Source organism: Acinonyx jubatus, chromosome D1, assembly GCF_027475565.1.
Source record: "Acinonyx jubatus isolate Ajub_Pintada_27869175 chromosome D1, VMU_Ajub_asm_v1.0, whole genome shotgun sequence".
NCBI lineage: Eukaryota > Metazoa > Chordata > Mammalia > Carnivora > Felidae > Acinonyx > Acinonyx jubatus.
This window is the reverse complement of record NC_069390.1, coordinates 49,754,646-49,772,439: the sequence shown is the minus strand read 5'-3', so window position 1 is coordinate 49,772,439 and position 17,794 is coordinate 49,754,646. Positions and strand designations below refer to the sequence as shown.

Genomic DNA, 17,794 nt, shown 5'->3' with positions numbered 1-17,794 from the left:
AGAATGAGAAGATGGGCACATCTAGCCCAATGGAGGTGATTCTTCTTGGCTCCTTCACTGAGAGAGCCTCTCAAAGGTCAGCTCTGGGCTACAACACTGCAGGGTAGACTTAAGTCTCCTGTGATATTCACAGAAAGATCTGGGGCCACCCTAAAGTCTCCTTTCCTGAAGTTATAAGCAACAGCCATATGGTCATGGTTCTTGGGCCAGGCAAGACCCAGCCCCTAAGCGTAGCTTAGGCAAGAAGGGCAGAAAAGATCCACAGCTAATATCATCCTCAATGGGGAAAAACTGAGAGTTTTCCCCCTAAGGTCAGGGACACAACAGGGATGTCCACTCTCGCCACTGTTGTTCAACACAGTGTTGGAAGTCCTAGGCTCAGCAATCAGACAACAAAAAGAAATAAAAGTCATCCAAATTGGCAAGGAAGAAGTCAAACTTTCATTCTTCACCAATGACATGATACTCTATGTGAAAAATCCAAAGGACTCCACCAAAAAACTGCTAGAACTGATCCATGAATTCAGCAAAGTCACAGGATATAAAAATCAACATACAAAAATTGGTCGCATTTCTATACACCAATAATGAAGCAACAGAAAGAGAAATCAAAGAATCAATCCCATTTACAATGCACCACAAACCATAAGATACCTAGGAATAAACATAACCAAAGAGGTAAAAGATCTGTGCTCTGAAAACTATAGAATTCTTATGAAATAAGTTGAAGAAGACACAAAGAAATGGAAAAACATGCCATGCTCGTGGATCAGAAGAACAAACATTGTTAAAATATCAATACTACCCAAAGCAATCTACACATTCAATGCAATCCCTATCAAAATAACACCAGAATTCTTCACAGAGCTGAAACAAACAATTCTAAAATTTTTATGGAACCAGAAAAGATCCCAAATAGCTAAAGCAATCCTGAAAAAGAAAACCAAAGCTGGAGGCATCACAGTTCCGGTCTTCAAGCTGTATTACAAAGTTTGAATCATCAAGACAGTATGGTACTGGCACAAAACCACATAGATGAAAGGAACAGAATAGAGAACCCAGAAATGGACCCACAAATGTATGGCCAACTAATCTTTGACAAAGTGGGGAAGAGTATCCAATGGAATAAAGACAGTCTCTTCAGCAAGTGGTGCTGGGAAAACTGGACAGCGACATGCAGAAGATGAACCTGGACCACTTTCTTACACCATACACAAAAATAAACTCAAAATGGATGAAAGACCTAAATGTAGGACAGGAAGCCATCAAAATCCTAGAGGAGAAAACAGGCAGCAACATTTTTTACCTCAGCTGTAGCAACTTCTTACTAGACATGTCTCCAGAGACAAGGGAAACAAAAGCAAAAATGAACTATTGGGACTTCATCAAGATACAAATAATCTGCATAGTGAAGGAAATGATCAACAAAACTAAAAAGCAACCAACAGAATGGGAGAAGATATTTGCAAATGACATATCAGATAAAGGGTTAGTATCCAAAATCTATAAAGAACTTATCAAACTCAGGGCACCTGGGTGGCTCAGTCAGTTAAGCGTCTGACTTCACCTCAGGTCATGATCTCAAGGTTTGTGAATTCCAGCCCATCAGGCTCACTGCTGTCAGCTCAGAGCCCGCTTTGGATCCTCTGTCCCCCTCTCTCTGCCCCTCCCCTGCTCTCTCTTTCTCTGTCTCTCTCTCTCAAAAATAGATAAACATTTTTTTTAAAAAGAACTTATCAAACTCAACACCAAAAAAACAAATAATCCAGTGAAGAAATGAACAAAAGACATGAACATTTTTCCAAAGAAGACATCCAGATGGCTAAGAGACACATGAAAGAATGCTCAACATCACTCATCATCAGGGAAATACAAATTAAAACCACAATGAGATACCACCTTACACCTGTCAGAGTGGCTAAAATTAACAACTCAGGAAACAACAGATGTTGGTGAGGATGCAGAGAAAGGGAAACGCTTTTGCAGTGCTGGTAGGAATGCAAACTGGTGCAGCCACTCTGGAAAACAGTATGGCGGTCCCTCAAAAAGTTAAAAATAGAACTACCCTATGACCTGACAATTGCACTACTAGGAATTTATCCAAAGATACAAAAATGCTGATTTGAAGAGGTACATGTCCCCCAGTGTTTATAGCAGCACTATCAGCAATAGACAAATTATGGAAACAGACCAAATGTTGATCAACTGATGAATGAATAAAGAAGTGAAACACAGACACACACACACACACACACACACACACACACACACACACACAGGAATTATTACTCAGCGATCAAAAAGAATGAAATCTTGCCATTTGCAATGACGTGGATGGAACTAAAATGTATTATGCTAAGCGAAATAAGTCCGTCAGAGAAAGATAAATATGATTTCACCCATATGTGGAATTTAAGAAACAAAACAGATAAACATAGGGGAAGGGAAGGAAAACTAAGATAAAAACAGAGAGGGAGGCAAACCACAAGAGACTCTTAAGTACAGAGAACAAACTGAGGGTTGCTGGAGGGGTGTTGGGTGGGGGAATGGGTTTAAATGCATGATAAGCATTCAGGAGGGCACTTGTTGGGATGAACACTAAGTGTCATATGTAAGTTATGAATCACTAAATTCTACTCCTGAAACCATTATTACACTATAATTTAAATAAAATTTAAATAAGATTTTTTAAAGGGCAGAAAACACCAGCAACTCTCTGTGATTTCCTGCCCCCCACCTTGGCATGAAGTCAAGGGGGTTGGCCAGGCCCACTGCGACTAGAATCTGAAGAATCTGGAGAGGCAGAAATTAAGGATGAGCTGAGAATAGCAAGCCAGAGAAAGAAGCTCTAGTGACCAAAACCAGGTGGAGGGAGGGAAGACCAGAAGCAAGTGCAGAAATTAAGATATGGATATCAGAAAATCAGAGAACTAAGAAAATAGCATGCCTAGCCAAGTAGTCGAGAATGAACTGGAGACAGGCAAATCTCACGTGTGACGAGTTGCCTGATCAGGCTGGCTTTTGACAGGGTGGGTAACCAGTTGGTGGGGCCAGGTTCCCTCCAGAACAGAGAACATTTGCCATGCAGGGAGGCAGGTATGAGGCTTGAGGTCTGTGACACTGTTGCTTTCAAACTGTGGCCACTGCTCCTCACCACCTCAGTCTGAAGGGGCATCCAGGCAGAGAGCCTTAACTGTGTAGAAGTCTAGCATAGCAAAGTAGCATCCTGGCACTAGTGGGTGGAGCCTGCGTAAGGTGCACAACTTCCTGAAACCTGCTGGCAGTGAGCAGAGACAAACTGTGGGAGGCAGCCTACCAGCCTGCCTGTGCCAGGCCCAGTCTGCAGAAGGACAGGTGGTCGGCCACCAAGGTATGGTTCCTACACTGCCCTGCTTCAGTAAGTCCCAAGTCATACCTGCAGCGCTGAGCGAGCTTCGGGCTCCCCCTTGCGGCCTTCCCGTAGTTGGAGCTGTAGTCAGACCTCCCTTCACTCCAGCCAGTCATTGAAGAGGTGGAATGGGTTTATCAAGCTACAGTCCCCAATTTTAACATGAGCCTGTAGCTATGACCTTCTTTTCAGGAAGGACTATCAAGCATATTCCTCAAGATGACCAGGATCCCAGGTGTGATGGTTAATTTTATGTGTCATTTTGACTAGGGCACAGGATCTCCAGATATTTGGTCAAACATTACTGTAGGCGTGTCTTTTGGATAGGTTTAACATTTAAATTGATAGGCTGAATTAAACAGAATGTGATCCCTAATGTTGCTGGACCTTGTCCAATCAGTGAAAGGCCTGCATAGAACAAAGAGCTGATCCCCACCTGGAGTAAGAGGGAACTTCATCTGCCTGAAGGCTTGAGCAGGACATTGGTCTTTTCTAGCCTTCAGATTCAAGCTGAAACATAGGCTCTGCTTGGGTCTTGGGTCGGCCTGCTTTTGGACTAGAACTACATATTGGCTCTCTTGGGTCTCCAGCTTGTTAAGTAAATATCTTAGGACTTCCTAGCCTCTATAATCACATGAGCCAATCCCTTATTTAAATATATGTATATATTTAGGGATACCTTGGTGGCTCAGTTGGTTAACCGTCCGACTTTGGCTCAGGTCATGATCTCATGGTTAGCGGGTTCGGGCCCCGTGACAGGCTCTGTGCTAACAGCTCAGAGCCTGGAGCCTGCTTCGGATTCTGTGTCTCCTTCTCTCTCTGCACCTTCCCCACTCACACTCTGTCTCTCTCTCTCAAAAATAAAACAAACATTAAAAAAATTATATATATATATATAATTTTAACATATACATTTATTTATATTTATACATATTTAAAATATATTATATATACATATATATACATCGTATATATATGTATATTATATATGTATGGCGTGCCTGGGAGGCTCAGTTAGTTAAGTGTCCAACTTCTGCTCAGATCATGATCTCACAGTACATGAGTTCGAGCCCCACATTGGGCTCCCTGCTGTCAGTGCAGAGCCCACTTCAGATCCTCTGTCCCTCTCTGTCTCTACCCCTCACCCACTCACTCTCTCTCTCTCTCTCTCTCTCTCTCTCAAAAATAAAAAAATAAAATAAACATTTTATATATATATATATATATATATATATATATATGTATATATATCCTGACCAGTACGCTATGTGCACAACACAATTCCCATATTCAAGGGGACAGCTCATTTTTCTCTCTCCCCATGCCTTCTGCCCTTTCATAATGAACCTAGGCCTCAGAGTTTCTATTCATAGGGTTCAGCCTGCCTGGATCCCTCAGTCAGTGATTGAAAAGTCAGCATCCTGGATGTATGTACTTCCTTATCCTAGCTGGTCAGCATTCCTAGGAAGGCCATGCCAATGATCTCTCCCTGCCTGCCTCTTAGCCATGTGGCTGGAGAAAAATACAAAAGCTAACCAGATCCTTGAGGTCTCCAGGCTTAGCTGGGCTCTCTCATAATTGATCAATGCCTTTAATGACTCACTCTTGGCCCCTCTTCCACTGCCCAAAGACTGAGTCGCACCCTTGCACTTCCATTCTCAACAGATCACCATGGCTTCACTTCCCTGAGAAAACTGTCACTTGACAGGAGGTCCTGCAACTTCCCTTCATTCCCCAATTAAAAGTGTCTGATTCTTTTTAAAAAAAAAAGTTAATGTTTACTTATTTTTGAGAGAGAGAGAAAGAGCATGTGTAAGGCAAGGAAGGGGTAGAGACAGAGGAAGACACAGGATCCGAGGCAGGCTCTACACTGACAGCAGACAGCCCAATGCGGGGCTTGAACTCATGAACAATGAGATCGTGACCTGAGCTGAAGTTCAACGCTCAACCAACTGAGCCACCCAGGTGCCCCATGTCTGATTCTTCACCCACCCCTTTCTCTTTTCCTTCTAGAGAGAAAGGTCTTCAGGACATTGACATCAAGGTAAAGTTCTTGGTGATGAAGTATCCACAACCAACTCAAGTAAGTGGATAGAGGTCCCAAGGGTCAGTTCGGAGCAACAACACCTCTTCATCACAGGTGATTCTCTCCTCTGGCCTTCTTCCCATGGGATGATCTCAGGGGATCAGCCCTTGCTAAGGCAGATCCACTAGCATCCATAAGGGAGGCCACAGCCTGGGGAAGCCTCTCTTGCATGTCCCTCACTCTATGCAAGAACATCTCTTTCATCTAGACTTCTCCATTCAGGTCCTCTTTCCTCCCTTCTTTCATTAGATGGTTCTTCTTTCCTTTCCTCTAGATCTTCACCCTTAGTTTAAAGTACACTTAAAACTCTTCCAGTCCAGGGGACTGAGAAGTGTCCCCTTCTCAGTCCTATTGTTCCCCTCTGCTACTGCCTTAAATGTCTCCTCTCCTTTCCACCAATTCTCTTGAGAGAGCAGCCAGCACTCACTGCCATCAGTTCCCACTGACAATTCTCTCCCACCTGAATTCTGATTTCCATGCCCACCCCACCATCAATTCCTCGAATACTGTTCTGCTAGAGTTGTTAAAGATCCCAGTTACAAAATCCAAGCCTCGAGGCGCCTGGGTGGCTCAGTCAGTTGAGCGTCCGACTTCAGTTCAGGTCATGATCTCACAGTCGGTGAGTTCAAGCCCCGCATCGGGCTCTGTGCTGACAGCTCAGCCTGGAGTCTGCTTCAGATTCTGTGTCTCCCTCTCTCTCTGCCCCTCCCCCACTCATGCTCTGTTTCTCTCTGTCTCAAAAATAAATAAAGCTTTAAAAAAAAATCCAAGTCTCTTTTCAATCCTCCTCTGATAGGCTGTTCACCTGTGTTTAGGAGAATTAAAAGAAAGAACATATGTCTGCCCAGAATATTGACAGGGGAGCTGGATCATATAAATTCTAATTACGGAACATAGTTCCAAGAGAAAGCAGCTCTTGGACATGAGAGTAAGGGCTGAGAAGTCCAACCTCACCCACCCACCTTGCCAACTAGCTGCCAGGACTTGACCTAATTAAGGGAGTTGATTGGTTTCCTAACAGGCAGATATTATCATTCCCATTGTACTGAGAAGGAAACTAAGACTCAGAAAAAATTATAGATTGCCCAAAGTTACATAGTACACTAGAATCAGAGCTCCTCCCATTACATAGCAGTGATAATAGCTACCACTTAATAATAATAACTGCTGGGGGTGCCTGGGTGGCTCAGTCGGTTAAGCGTCTGACTTCGGTTCAGATAATGATCTCATGGTTCGTGAGTTCCAGCCCCACATCAGGCTCCCTGCTGTCAGTGCAGAGCCTGGTTCTGATCCTCTGCCACCATCCCCCGCCCCTCCCCCACTTGCGTTTTCTCTCTCAAAATAAATAAACTTTAAAATAATAATAATAATAATAATAATAATAATAACTGCCGTATATCAGGCATATGCTGAGAGATTTACAGAGGGTTCCTCATTTAACCCTCTCCCAAGTGTCTCCACCTGATCACACTACAGTTTTGCTTGGATGTCTAATAAACATCTCAAGGATGACACCTCCCAAATTGAACTTAGGATCTTTTCCAAAAAAGCTGCTCCACTTGTAGCTTTTACTATCTCAACTGATGACAACTTCTTCATACTAGTTGTTCAGCACACACACAAAAATGGAGTCATCCTTGACTCTTCTCTTTCATACCTCACATACAATTCCTCAGAAAATCCTGTTGTCTCTATCCTCAAAATATGTCCCTAGTCTACCAACCTGTCACCACTTCCACTGCTACTGGCCTGGTTCCCACCACCGTCACCTCTCACTTAGGCTACCTGCTAATCTCCTAAAAAGTCTTCTTGCTCTTTCTCTCTCACCCTCCTCTCCTCAACAACCACCTCTCCCTGGCCCATTCTATTCTTCTCAAAACATCCAGAATGATCCTTTTAAAACTAAGACTGATCATGGCCTTCCCCTGCTCCAAACCCTGCAATGGCTCCCCTTTTCTCTCAGAGTAAAAGTCAAAATCCTTTTCATGGCTTAGTACGTCCTTAATGATGTGCTCCCCAACTCCTATTCAAGGGTCCATCTCTGCTATTCCCCATCATGATCTGAACACACCAGCCACCAAATAGTCTTCTCACATACTCCAGGCCTGCTCCTGTCTTTAAAGCCTTTGCATTGCTGTTCCTTCGACCTGAAGGCTCTTCTCCCCAATTATAGCCACCCCCTTCACCTCCTTCAATCAACTCAAACCTTGCATTCTCATTGTGACCTACCCTAGCTTCTGATTCCCCCTTACTCCCCGCTAATTTTTCCTTTTTCATAGTTCTCATTATCTTCTAACGTATTATATAATGTACTTATTTGTGTCCCTCCACTAGATGGTGAATTTTGGGAGAACGACAATCCTTGTTTCATTCACTGATATATCCCAAGGGACTAAAACAGCATCTGGCACATATTCAAACTGCTGAATAGAATAAGCTACCGCATTGTCTTCTTATGACTCTGTCAAGAAGTGCCGTTAAAGGCACTTTACCATTCACTATCCTGGGGTGCTGGGTGGCTAAGTCAGTTGAGTCTCCAACTTCCACTTAGGTCGTGATCTCACGGTTGAAGAATTCGACCGCCTCCGCTCTGCGCTGACAGCTCAGAGCCTGGAGCCTGTTTGGATTCTGTGTCTCCCTCTCTCACTCTCCCCTGCTCCCGCTCTCTCTCTCTCTCTCTCTCAAAAATGAATAAACATTAAAAATTTTTTTAACAATTCACTGCCTTTTTGAAGTCCGAAAACAGGAATTACAACCCATTCTCCGCTCTCTGGGCCCATCTGGCGGCAGCTGCGCAGACTGAGCTGTTTCCCTTTCTCAGCGGGGGTCCCAAGTTTGCTCGGAACTATTTAGCTCGCCTCTCACTGAGTGCTCATGGGACAGAAATTAAAGAGCACAAACTCAGCAGGAAATTGTAGTGCCGTGAGAAACATCATCAGTGACCAATAGGCACAAAGATCTGGTTCACGTGGTGCATATTCAGCCTATCGTGCCCCTAATATTCTTCTACTCACTCCCTTCGGTTCCTGGCTCCTTCTTTCTCGACAAGATGGCTACACCGGCAGCACCGGCGAGTGCGTCTCCCGCCACTCCAGCTCCAGCCGCAGCTCCAGCTGCGGCCCCACCCTCGGTCCCAGTCCCGTCCCCAACCCCAGCCTCAGCGCCAGCCCCGTCTCCTGCTCCAGCGCCGGTTCCGGCTCCAACGCCGGCTCCAGCCTCATCCTCAGACGCGGCGGCTGCAGCGGCTACGACCGCGGCTCCGGGCCAGACCTCGGCCTCAGCGCCGGCCCCAGCGCAGACCCCTGCGCAGTCACTGCCCGGTCCTGCTCTTCCAGGCCCCTTCCCCGGCGGCCGTGTGGTCCGGCTGCACCCGGTCATTTTGGCCTCCATCGTGGACAGCTACGAGCGACGCAACGAGGGCGCTGCCCGAGTTATCGGCACCCTGCTGGGTGAGTGGTCAGACACAATCGTCTGAATCTTCTTCCTCCCACCTCCTTTTTCTCTTGTTCCCCTCCCTTCCCATCCCCATTGACCTATTCTTCCATGCCACCTTCCTGCCGCGACTTACCTCCTTAAGGAACTTGAACTTCCCTGCCACATTTCTGTCACTTCGGGTGGTATAAAATACGTAAGCAGTAGTTAGTTATTGAGTAAAAACCGTATGCGGAATGATTTACATTTTATTTTTAATCTGCCCAGTAGCATTTCAGGCCAAGTGTGACCAAAAATGAGTTCAGATGCTGAGTAGGAAGTCAGAAATATTTGACTCCCTAAACCCAATGACCACGTTTTCCCCCCTTTCCTACGGACTAAATTTCTTTATTTTCTCGGTGTTTACAAAGACATTTTTAACCACTTGAGAAAGGAGTGGGGAGATCTGTAAAAAGACATCCCTTTGAACAAGTAAACCGGTTTGTCAGAAACTCGTTTAGGGCTTCAATAATCCTGTTTTCCTAAACGTTTGAGCCTGATCTTTTTAATTTATTTGTTTATTTTTATTTATCTTTTTAATTTACATCTAAGTTAACATATAGTGCAACAATGATTACACGAGTAGATTCCTTAATGCCCCTTACCCATTTAGCTCATCCTCCCTCCCGCAACCCCTCCAGTAACCCTCTGTTTGTCTGCCATATTTAAGAGTCTCATATGTTTTGTTTGTCTCCCTGATGTTATATTATTTTTGCTTCCCTTCATTTATGTTCATCTCTTTTGTATCTTAAAGTCCTGATATGAGTGAAGTCATGTGATATTTGTCTTTCTCTGACTAATTTCACTTAGCATAATACCCTGCAGTTCCATCCATGTACTTGCAAATGGTAAGATTTCATTCTTTTTGATTGCTGGGTAATACTCCATTGTATGTATATAGGGGTGTATACATCTTCTTTATCCATTCATCCATGGATGGACATTTGGGCTCTTTCCATACTATCAACTTTCCATGTTGATAGTGCTGCTATAAACATTGGGGTACATATGCCCCTTTGAAACAGCACACCTGTATCCTTTGGATAAGTACCTAGTAGCACAGTTGCTGGGTCATAGGGTAGTTCTATTTTTAACTTTTTGAGGAACCTCCATACTATTTTCCAGAGTTAAGCCTGATCTTCTGTCCATTAGTCTCCCTAATAGGTTAAAGTAATTTGTAAAATGGAGAAGCACTAGAGAGAGATTACTGATAATATGCCTCTTTCTCTGGGTACTGCTGATCCCATCAAATTCATTTTCATTCCATCTTTGTCCCCAATTTTAGATACCTTTGTGACATGTAATAGTTCTTCCACCATAGAAGACAATTGGTGTATTGCAAAGAAGACAAGATTGTAGGTAGATTGCACCAAATATTAACCATGTGCCTTGGAACAAATTACCTAAAGTCTAGTTCTGGCGGGGGCGGGGGTGGGGGGGGGCTACTTAGACTTGGGCTTTGCAAGAGCAAAATTATTACCAAGAGCATCTAACTGCTGGGACACATGAGCTACAAAACAGCCATTAGTTGCCATCCTCCACATCAGGGCTCTACCCCTGCAACACACAAACATAGTCTCTCTTTACTTATTTTTGAAGGTTTAGCATTTTACAGGAACTTCAGTTGATCCATTATCTTCCAAACATTGCCAAAGTTTTTCTGAAACCAAGACTTTGTATTCTCTTTGCCACAAGTGCCTTCCCTGATCTCCCTCATTTGTTCCAAGTTCCTCTCATCTTCCAGGTTCCCAGGAAAAGTGTTAATTAAGTATCAGTCCTTCATCCCATACCACCACCCTCACCCCCACTCCTAACTTCCCAAAGTATAATAGCTTTCTGTAACCATGTCCTGCTTTGAGCTTCTGTAACAAATGATTTTTGCAACATTAACTTGGCACTTGACAAAGACTACTCTTTCAGCTGCACTGCCAAATTTTCCAAACTCACACGCATGAGCTATTTAACTAAAGAAACAGTTCTCCACTGAGGGAGAGTATTAAGTACCCCAGATACTATAGTGACCTTATTTAGTGACCTGTAATCTACATCTTAAGATTCTCTTCTGGACTGGGACCATGGTACAATGCTAGGTGGTTACAGGGATAGTACTTACTAAAAAATGAAACAGACTCTTCTTACTAGGAGCTTATATATTTTCTCAGACATTAATTCATGAAACATTTAATTTGGCTAAAAGAAGTCAGTGGTATCTTTTAAGTACCATAAAATTGTTTTAAATATTTGTAATTCAAAGTTTGATAAAACAACATCTACTCTAACCTTCAATTCAAGATGAAGATCTACTCATTCAAATAATTAGAATACAATATGATAAATGCTCTAATAGAAGGTTATCATAGCAGCATGGAAATATAGAAGACTCAAAACTGCTTCAGAAGTCTGAAATGGTCAAGTCTATTGAATGCTGATGAGAGGTCAAATAAGAGAAAAAGTATTTACCCACTGGGTTTGCGGACATAGTTTCACCTAAGGGAGCAAAAACCATAGTGAAGTGGAATTAAACAGACACAGGTGTGGGCAGCATTGTGGTCACTAGTATAGAGGGCAGGGCTTGAAGCCTGGTATGGACAGTGCCAGTAGGTTAGAAAAAATGGAGAACCCAAGGGACCAGCAGTCTTAGGTCAAGAAACAAACGTAATGGGAGTAAGGGTATCAAAACTAGAATAGGAGTTTGTGGTAAAAGACTGATACTGATGTTTAAGGTTCACAGTTAGAAGGTTTCTGGATGGTGATGGGGCTAAGGTTATGACCATGGGACTAGATGACTGAAGGGAGGTACAGGTGAAGCTCCCTAACACTGTGCTTTGGGACTAGGCTACTGTATGGGTGCCCTGTGTAGACATTATTAGAATTTTCCAGGTAGTTCTGCAGATTGAATTACAGGGAGAAAATCTAGAGGCTGAAAATGAAGGTCATAGAAAAAAGACCTGGAGTAGGACTGGTAGCAGGATGGAACAGATAAGCAGAAGACCTTGTGAAGGAAGAATAGACCCATATGTTGATGGCTAAAGCAAAGAGAGATCGCTTCAGAGCTTCAGCTCTCTGGAGAATCCTGGTCCCACTGATGCATATGGCTAACTTAGAATTTACGAATTCAATTTGTTCATTGACTTTGAGGAGGCCTCTGAAAGCATTTGGAAAGTGGTCGGAGGCTGCCGAGTGCCCTAGGGTCTTGTAACACGTGGACAATTCTCTCTCACAGGCACCGTTGACAAGCATTCAGTGGAGGTCACTAACTGCTTTTCAGTGCCACACAACGAGTCAGAAGATGAGGTGAGTGGGAGCTTGAGCTGCCACTGTGTGGTCTATAACTGTTCGTTTGCTAGGCTCTCCTTAAGGCTTCTCCTGCACAATACGTTGTGCTTCTATAACTAAAAGTTCAACAAAGAACCTTCTTTCTATGGGTATATACTTCCTGGGCCTCTTGTCTGCTGGGGTGGGCTCTGGTCCTTTTCATCCATTTTTTCTATGGGCTTCTAGCTTCTTAGCTTCCTTTTCTGCTTTTCTTCTAAGGTGGCTGTTGACATGGAATTCGCTAAGAACATGTATGAATTACACAAGAAAGTCTCTCCAAATGAGCTCATTCTGGGCTGGTAAGTTGGAGTTGGGGGAATGGAAAGTGTTGGTGATTGCCAAGGTTTTTTGCTACCAGGCTAGTTATTCTACTCCCTTTTGGAGACAGAGTATTGAAAGTGTATTACTTCAGGGATCTGTGAATTTAGTGTGTCTTGCTGGCAGTTCTAATCTTATGAGGCCAAGAATATTTACTTTGAATTGTAGCTTTTACTGAGCCAAGTATTTTTGCCTTGCTGATGACTTGTAATGTTTCAAGAGCTCTGAGTCAGCCTTTGATTTGAGTTAATACAGTTTTCAGTGTAGTCTTTTTGCATTTAGGTTGCACTGGAGGTAACACTACCTAGAGACACCCATTTTACCATTGCGTTTGGTATTAATGTTACATGTAGACTTGAATCCACAACTATGTTTCATTTTCCAGGTATGCTACAGGCCATGACATTACAGAGCATTCCGTGCTGATCCATGAGTACTATAGCCGGGAAGCCCCCAACCCAATTCACCTCACCGTGGACACAAGCCTCCAGAATGGCCGCATGAGCATCAAGGCCTATGTCAGGTGACCGGTGTCTTGGGGCACAAGGCCATAAAAGGCTGTCTGGTTCCTACCATGCCTGGATGACACCCACCTCCACCCCAAGCAGGTTTAATCCTTCAGTATATAACTCATTGCCTCATAAGGAAACCCATTCCTCCCTCTCAACAGTTATCGTTAGAAGGGTTTTACTCTGAAACAAAATTTGTCCCTCCAATATCCACTTGCTGATACCAGTTGTACCCCAGATTTCTACTTATTTCTCTTAACCAATTTCAGATGACAGACCTTTAGGTATTTGAGCAAACTGTCATGTTTTTCCTGTCATCGTTTCTATAAGCTAACTCTTCACGGTTCCTATAGCTGATCCTCACTGGTATTTTGGTCATGTTCACTGCTTTTCTGAGTAACCCTTTGTTAATCATTATTCCTGGATACACAGGACTCAGAGTCATACAGATTAAAGGATGGCTATCCTTTGTGACTACATCTATTACCCCAGGGTCGAGTACAGTTTTGGTGACAATAACATTATATATAGCATTGACACATTGAGCTTGCAGGCAGTTAAAATTCCTGTTGACAGGGGAGGCATGCTGAAGAAGGGGCTGCTGGGAGAGTTGGAAAGATGATCTTTTCTGGTTAGAATGAAGGCATTTCTTAGCGTATCTCTTACGCTGTTTGATTTGGTGCACTTTCTGTGTGTGACATAATGTAACAGACTTTGGTCCAGGTGAAAATAATAGTTGACATAGTAAAGGCAGTCACCTTTAGTGAGATTTCTTAAAGCACCTAATCTAGTCTTGGTGGGCTGGAGTCAATTTGCTTTTTTCAGTGCTAATGAAGGGCACAGTCTCATAGAAGACCTATGGGTGGATATCTGGGCAGCCAGCTCCACAGGGAAATGCAACATCCTGTTTCATCACTGATATTGCAGTGAGTGAAACATTCATCTGAAGGGACCAAGTCAGATCTGCAGGCTGAGTCCCCTCTCGCAGGCCAGGCTTCATTGTGTGTGAAGTGAGCTAAAGGAAAAATGTGACTTGCTCCCATGAGACCTCAGGTTCAGGTGGTTTCAGCCTTGTCTCAGAACCTTGGAACCCATAACCTTGGTATGACTGCTTTCCCAGCCTGGACTAGACATGGAAGCCCTCTCCCAAGGCTATTTACTTACCTTGACGTCTCTCTCCCCAGCACTTTAATGGGTGTCCCTGGGAGGACCATGGGGGTGATGTTCACACCTCTGACCGTGAAATACGCGTATTATGACACTGAACGCATTGGAGGTGAGTAACCTTCCCATACCCTTTTTTGAGGTCTGACACTTTTCAGGGCACAGGGTAGCTGCTCTCTAACAAGAATGGAGGGCTTTGGGTAGGTTGAAGAGGAACCGTTTATCTAATGTCTGTGATGATTAAAGTCACAATCGTTCTCCATTATAAACGAACTTCCAGGAATTATTTGTGCAATTAGAATGGGAAATTATCAGCACCAGAGGCTACGTGGCCATTCATATAAGACCAAAACCAGTGATTAAGCTCTAGCAGGAGGAAGAGAAGCAGCTAAGAGCAGAGCAGGGTTTCAGAGAAGTTGGCTGTACCCAGAGGGAAGTGGGAAAGTTAGCAGAATGATTAGAGATCGTCTCTTCCCTGATGGAATGACTGAAATGTCTGTGCCTCTTCTATCCCCCAACCTGTTCCCACAGTTGACCTGATCATGAAGACCTGTTTTAGCCCCAACCGGGTGATTGGACTTTCAAGTGACTTGCAGCAAGTAGGAGGGGCATCGGCTCGCATCCAGGATGCCCTGAGCACAGTGTTGCAGTATGCAGAGGATGTGCTGGTGAGGAGGGGGAAGGCGAGAAAGGAGGAGGGCATAGATCTCCACTCCGAGATCTCTGAGAGGTGTACTGGTGAAGTGACAGTCCCTGGTGGTGAGAATTAACTGTGCCTCACTGAATCTTTGTTTGGTGCTTAGTCTGGAAAGGTGTCCGCTGACAATACTGTGGGCCGCTTCTTGATGAGTCTGGTTAACCAAGTACCCAAGATTGTTCCTGATGACTTTGAGACCATGCTCAATAGCAACATCAATGTAAGTGCCATCCCTGGGCTTCTGGGAGCTTGTGTCTTCCCCCACCTCAGCTCATGCACACAAATGTGAAGGGAGATGACCTAGAGGGGAACAGAGGAGAAAGGGCTTTGCCGTTGGCCCCTTGCAGTCCAGGTTGGGAGGAAGGAAGAGGTGGTACATGTGTTTGGAGAGGTCTTCTGCCTTCTCTTCTTTGATTCCATTGTCTCAGGAACTGCTGATACTACTATGACTTGCTATCTAGATTCATGGTCAAAAGAAATGCTAAATTCAGAGGTTAACGAAAATGCAATTTCTTATTTTCCCCATCTGGGTTCACAGACTTCCCGCCCCCCATATCTTACCCCAGATCTTGGCTAAAGCACCCCACTTTTATAAGTGTATCAGTAAAGAAGATAAAGTGTTCTCAAACATTTCATTCTTATCTTCCACCTTTGAGTCTTGCCCAACCTCTTCTGAGCTGTTATTTATCCAGGACTGCCCTCTACCCAGTGTTCACCATGGAGCTGGCCAACCCCAGACTTTCTTCTCCCTTTCTGCCCAATCCCTCTCTTATTGTGGCTTCTTCCTCTTCCAGGACCTGCTGATGGTGACCTACCTGGCCAATCTCACGCAGTCACAGATTGCCCTCAATGAGAAACTTGTAAACCTGTGAATGGGCCCCAAGCAGCACTCCTGCCAATCTGGGCCACCCCAGGACTCAGAATGGAGTGTTGTAGGATGGTTTCCTTGTGGTTTGAGTCACACTGAGTCAGTCAACTGCTTGTGACTCTAAATAAACATAGCCTACCTTTTGTAAATGAATCCATCTTATATGAGTTTACTGCTGGGTGGAGGGAGAGCTCATGCAAAAACCAGGAAGTGAATACTTGGGTAGAAGTTGGTTGTGTGTTGGTGACTCGCCATCAGTAGTTGCACCCATAACCCAAGTCCAAGCCACTTTTCACCTGCCCCCAGACCAGACAGCCTTCTTTGCACAGTGGTTTCACAGAGGTACTTTCTTCCCGCTCTTTTGCCTATGATTAGAGCAAACTGGACCTTCAAAAAAATATTTTTGTCACTTCTCTTCCGCCTCACATGAATGACAGTACAAAGTGTTGCCCTATGCACAATTAGGAGGACCTAGAGCATGTGTTGGTGGGTGAGTGGAGAGGAACAAAGGAGTGGGTACAAATCTCAGTCCTGGGACCCATGAGTACATGCTGGTGGGAAGAAAGTCTTCTGAGGATTAACTGCATTTTACCAAATTTTTCTTTTGGCTTTCACTCTGGAAAGGTGTCCACTGGCAAACTCTGAACCATTTTTTGATGGATCATGTGGGGTTTCCACAGGAAGTGAAAAGGAGAATCCATGCAGGGAAAATAATTAAGAGAATTGAATGCTTGATCTGAACTGAAAGAGTAAAGAGTGTGGTCAGGGTCATAAACTACTTGAATAGTAGAATGGAGCTATTTGCCACTATGGTTCGGGGAGGCAAGTTTAGGATCTATAGCTTAAATTTAAAGAGATGTCCCCCAAACTGCAAACTCCTTCGGTACTATGTGTAACTTGAGAGCACCATCGGGCTGTGTTGGGCTCTGCCAATGGCTGAATCTAAGCAAAGACTAGATGATATTTCCCAGGGATTTTGTAGACTTCAAACAGCCCTTTCATCTGATTGCTGGAGTGTTCTGCCTGGCCACTGCGAAATACCTTAGGTTGAGAAGAAATGGGTCATTATTCAGGGACTTAGGGTTATGTTACGTGTTGGAGTGGAAAGGTAAATGAAAGCAAGTGGGTATCAAAAAGGCCCAGATTGTAATTCTGTTTCTGAGACATGTGACAAGTTCTGGGGGTCAAAAGCTATGAATAGTAATGATACATTTTTACACGTAGGCATGAAATGACAATAGTTATGCCAAATTGTGAGGTTAAAAATAGCATGCACAATGGGAAGAGGGTTGATCAGAGTTCAGAGTGTTTGTGTTTTATTTTTGGGGTGGGTGGTTAATACCAACTTCAGTTTTTTTAAATATGCATGATAAAATTCCAGGGTTACTCACTGGAAATAATCTCCAAATGAAAATGATGGGAAATAATAGAATAAGAAAAAAGAAAGAATTTTTTTAATTGAGAAAGCAGGGGAAAACTGGGTACAGCAAGTAAAGATGGCAGATATACATCCAAATATAGTAACCACACTAAATGTAAAAAGGGTTAAACTAATGAGAGAAAAAAAAGATTGAATTTTAAAACAAATCCCACCTATATTTTATGTGTGAGATACACCTGAAATATGGACACAGAAAATTGTCATGCAGCTGTAAGCAGGACATCTTAAAACATTGAATGAAAAAGACTAGTCTCAGAAGACAGTGCATACTATAGGGTCAGAATGCAGAATCTAATCCTTCCTCTTTCCTTCGAGGCTGCCCAGAGCCTGGTAGCTTTGACCCTGCTGAGAAGTAGCGGACAGGGGACAAAAGAAATACCATCTCTCAGGAGGCATGCGGTCTTCAAGCCAAGGGCAGCCAAAAGCATCCCTTGTGGAATTGAGAGTATAAACTGCTGCAGAAGCCCAGAAGAGTCACTGGAGAAGATTTTCACTGACGAGGTAAACCTAGAACCCTGGAATGGAGCTTAAAGGATG

At 43.8% G+C, this 17,794-nt stretch overlaps 1 protein-coding gene across 1 annotated transcript; it reads left to right on the top strand.

Annotated features, from left to right (window-relative positions):
• The first annotated feature begins 8,493 nt into the window (after positions 1-8,493).
• Positions 8,494-15,969, top strand: EIF3F (eukaryotic translation initiation factor 3 subunit F). Its single transcript, XM_015084649.3, has 8 exons — positions 8,494-8,923; positions 12,169-12,239; positions 12,480-12,559; positions 12,964-13,101; positions 14,272-14,363; positions 14,783-14,919; positions 15,055-15,168; positions 15,743-15,969. The coding sequence occupies exons 1-8, from the start codon at positions 8,524-8,526 to the stop codon at positions 15,818-15,820; spliced, it is 1,110 nt and encodes a 369-aa protein (XP_014940135.2). The 5' UTR covers positions 8,494-8,523; the 3' UTR covers positions 15,821-15,969.
• The last annotated feature ends 1,825 nt before the right edge of the window (positions 15,970-17,794 follow it).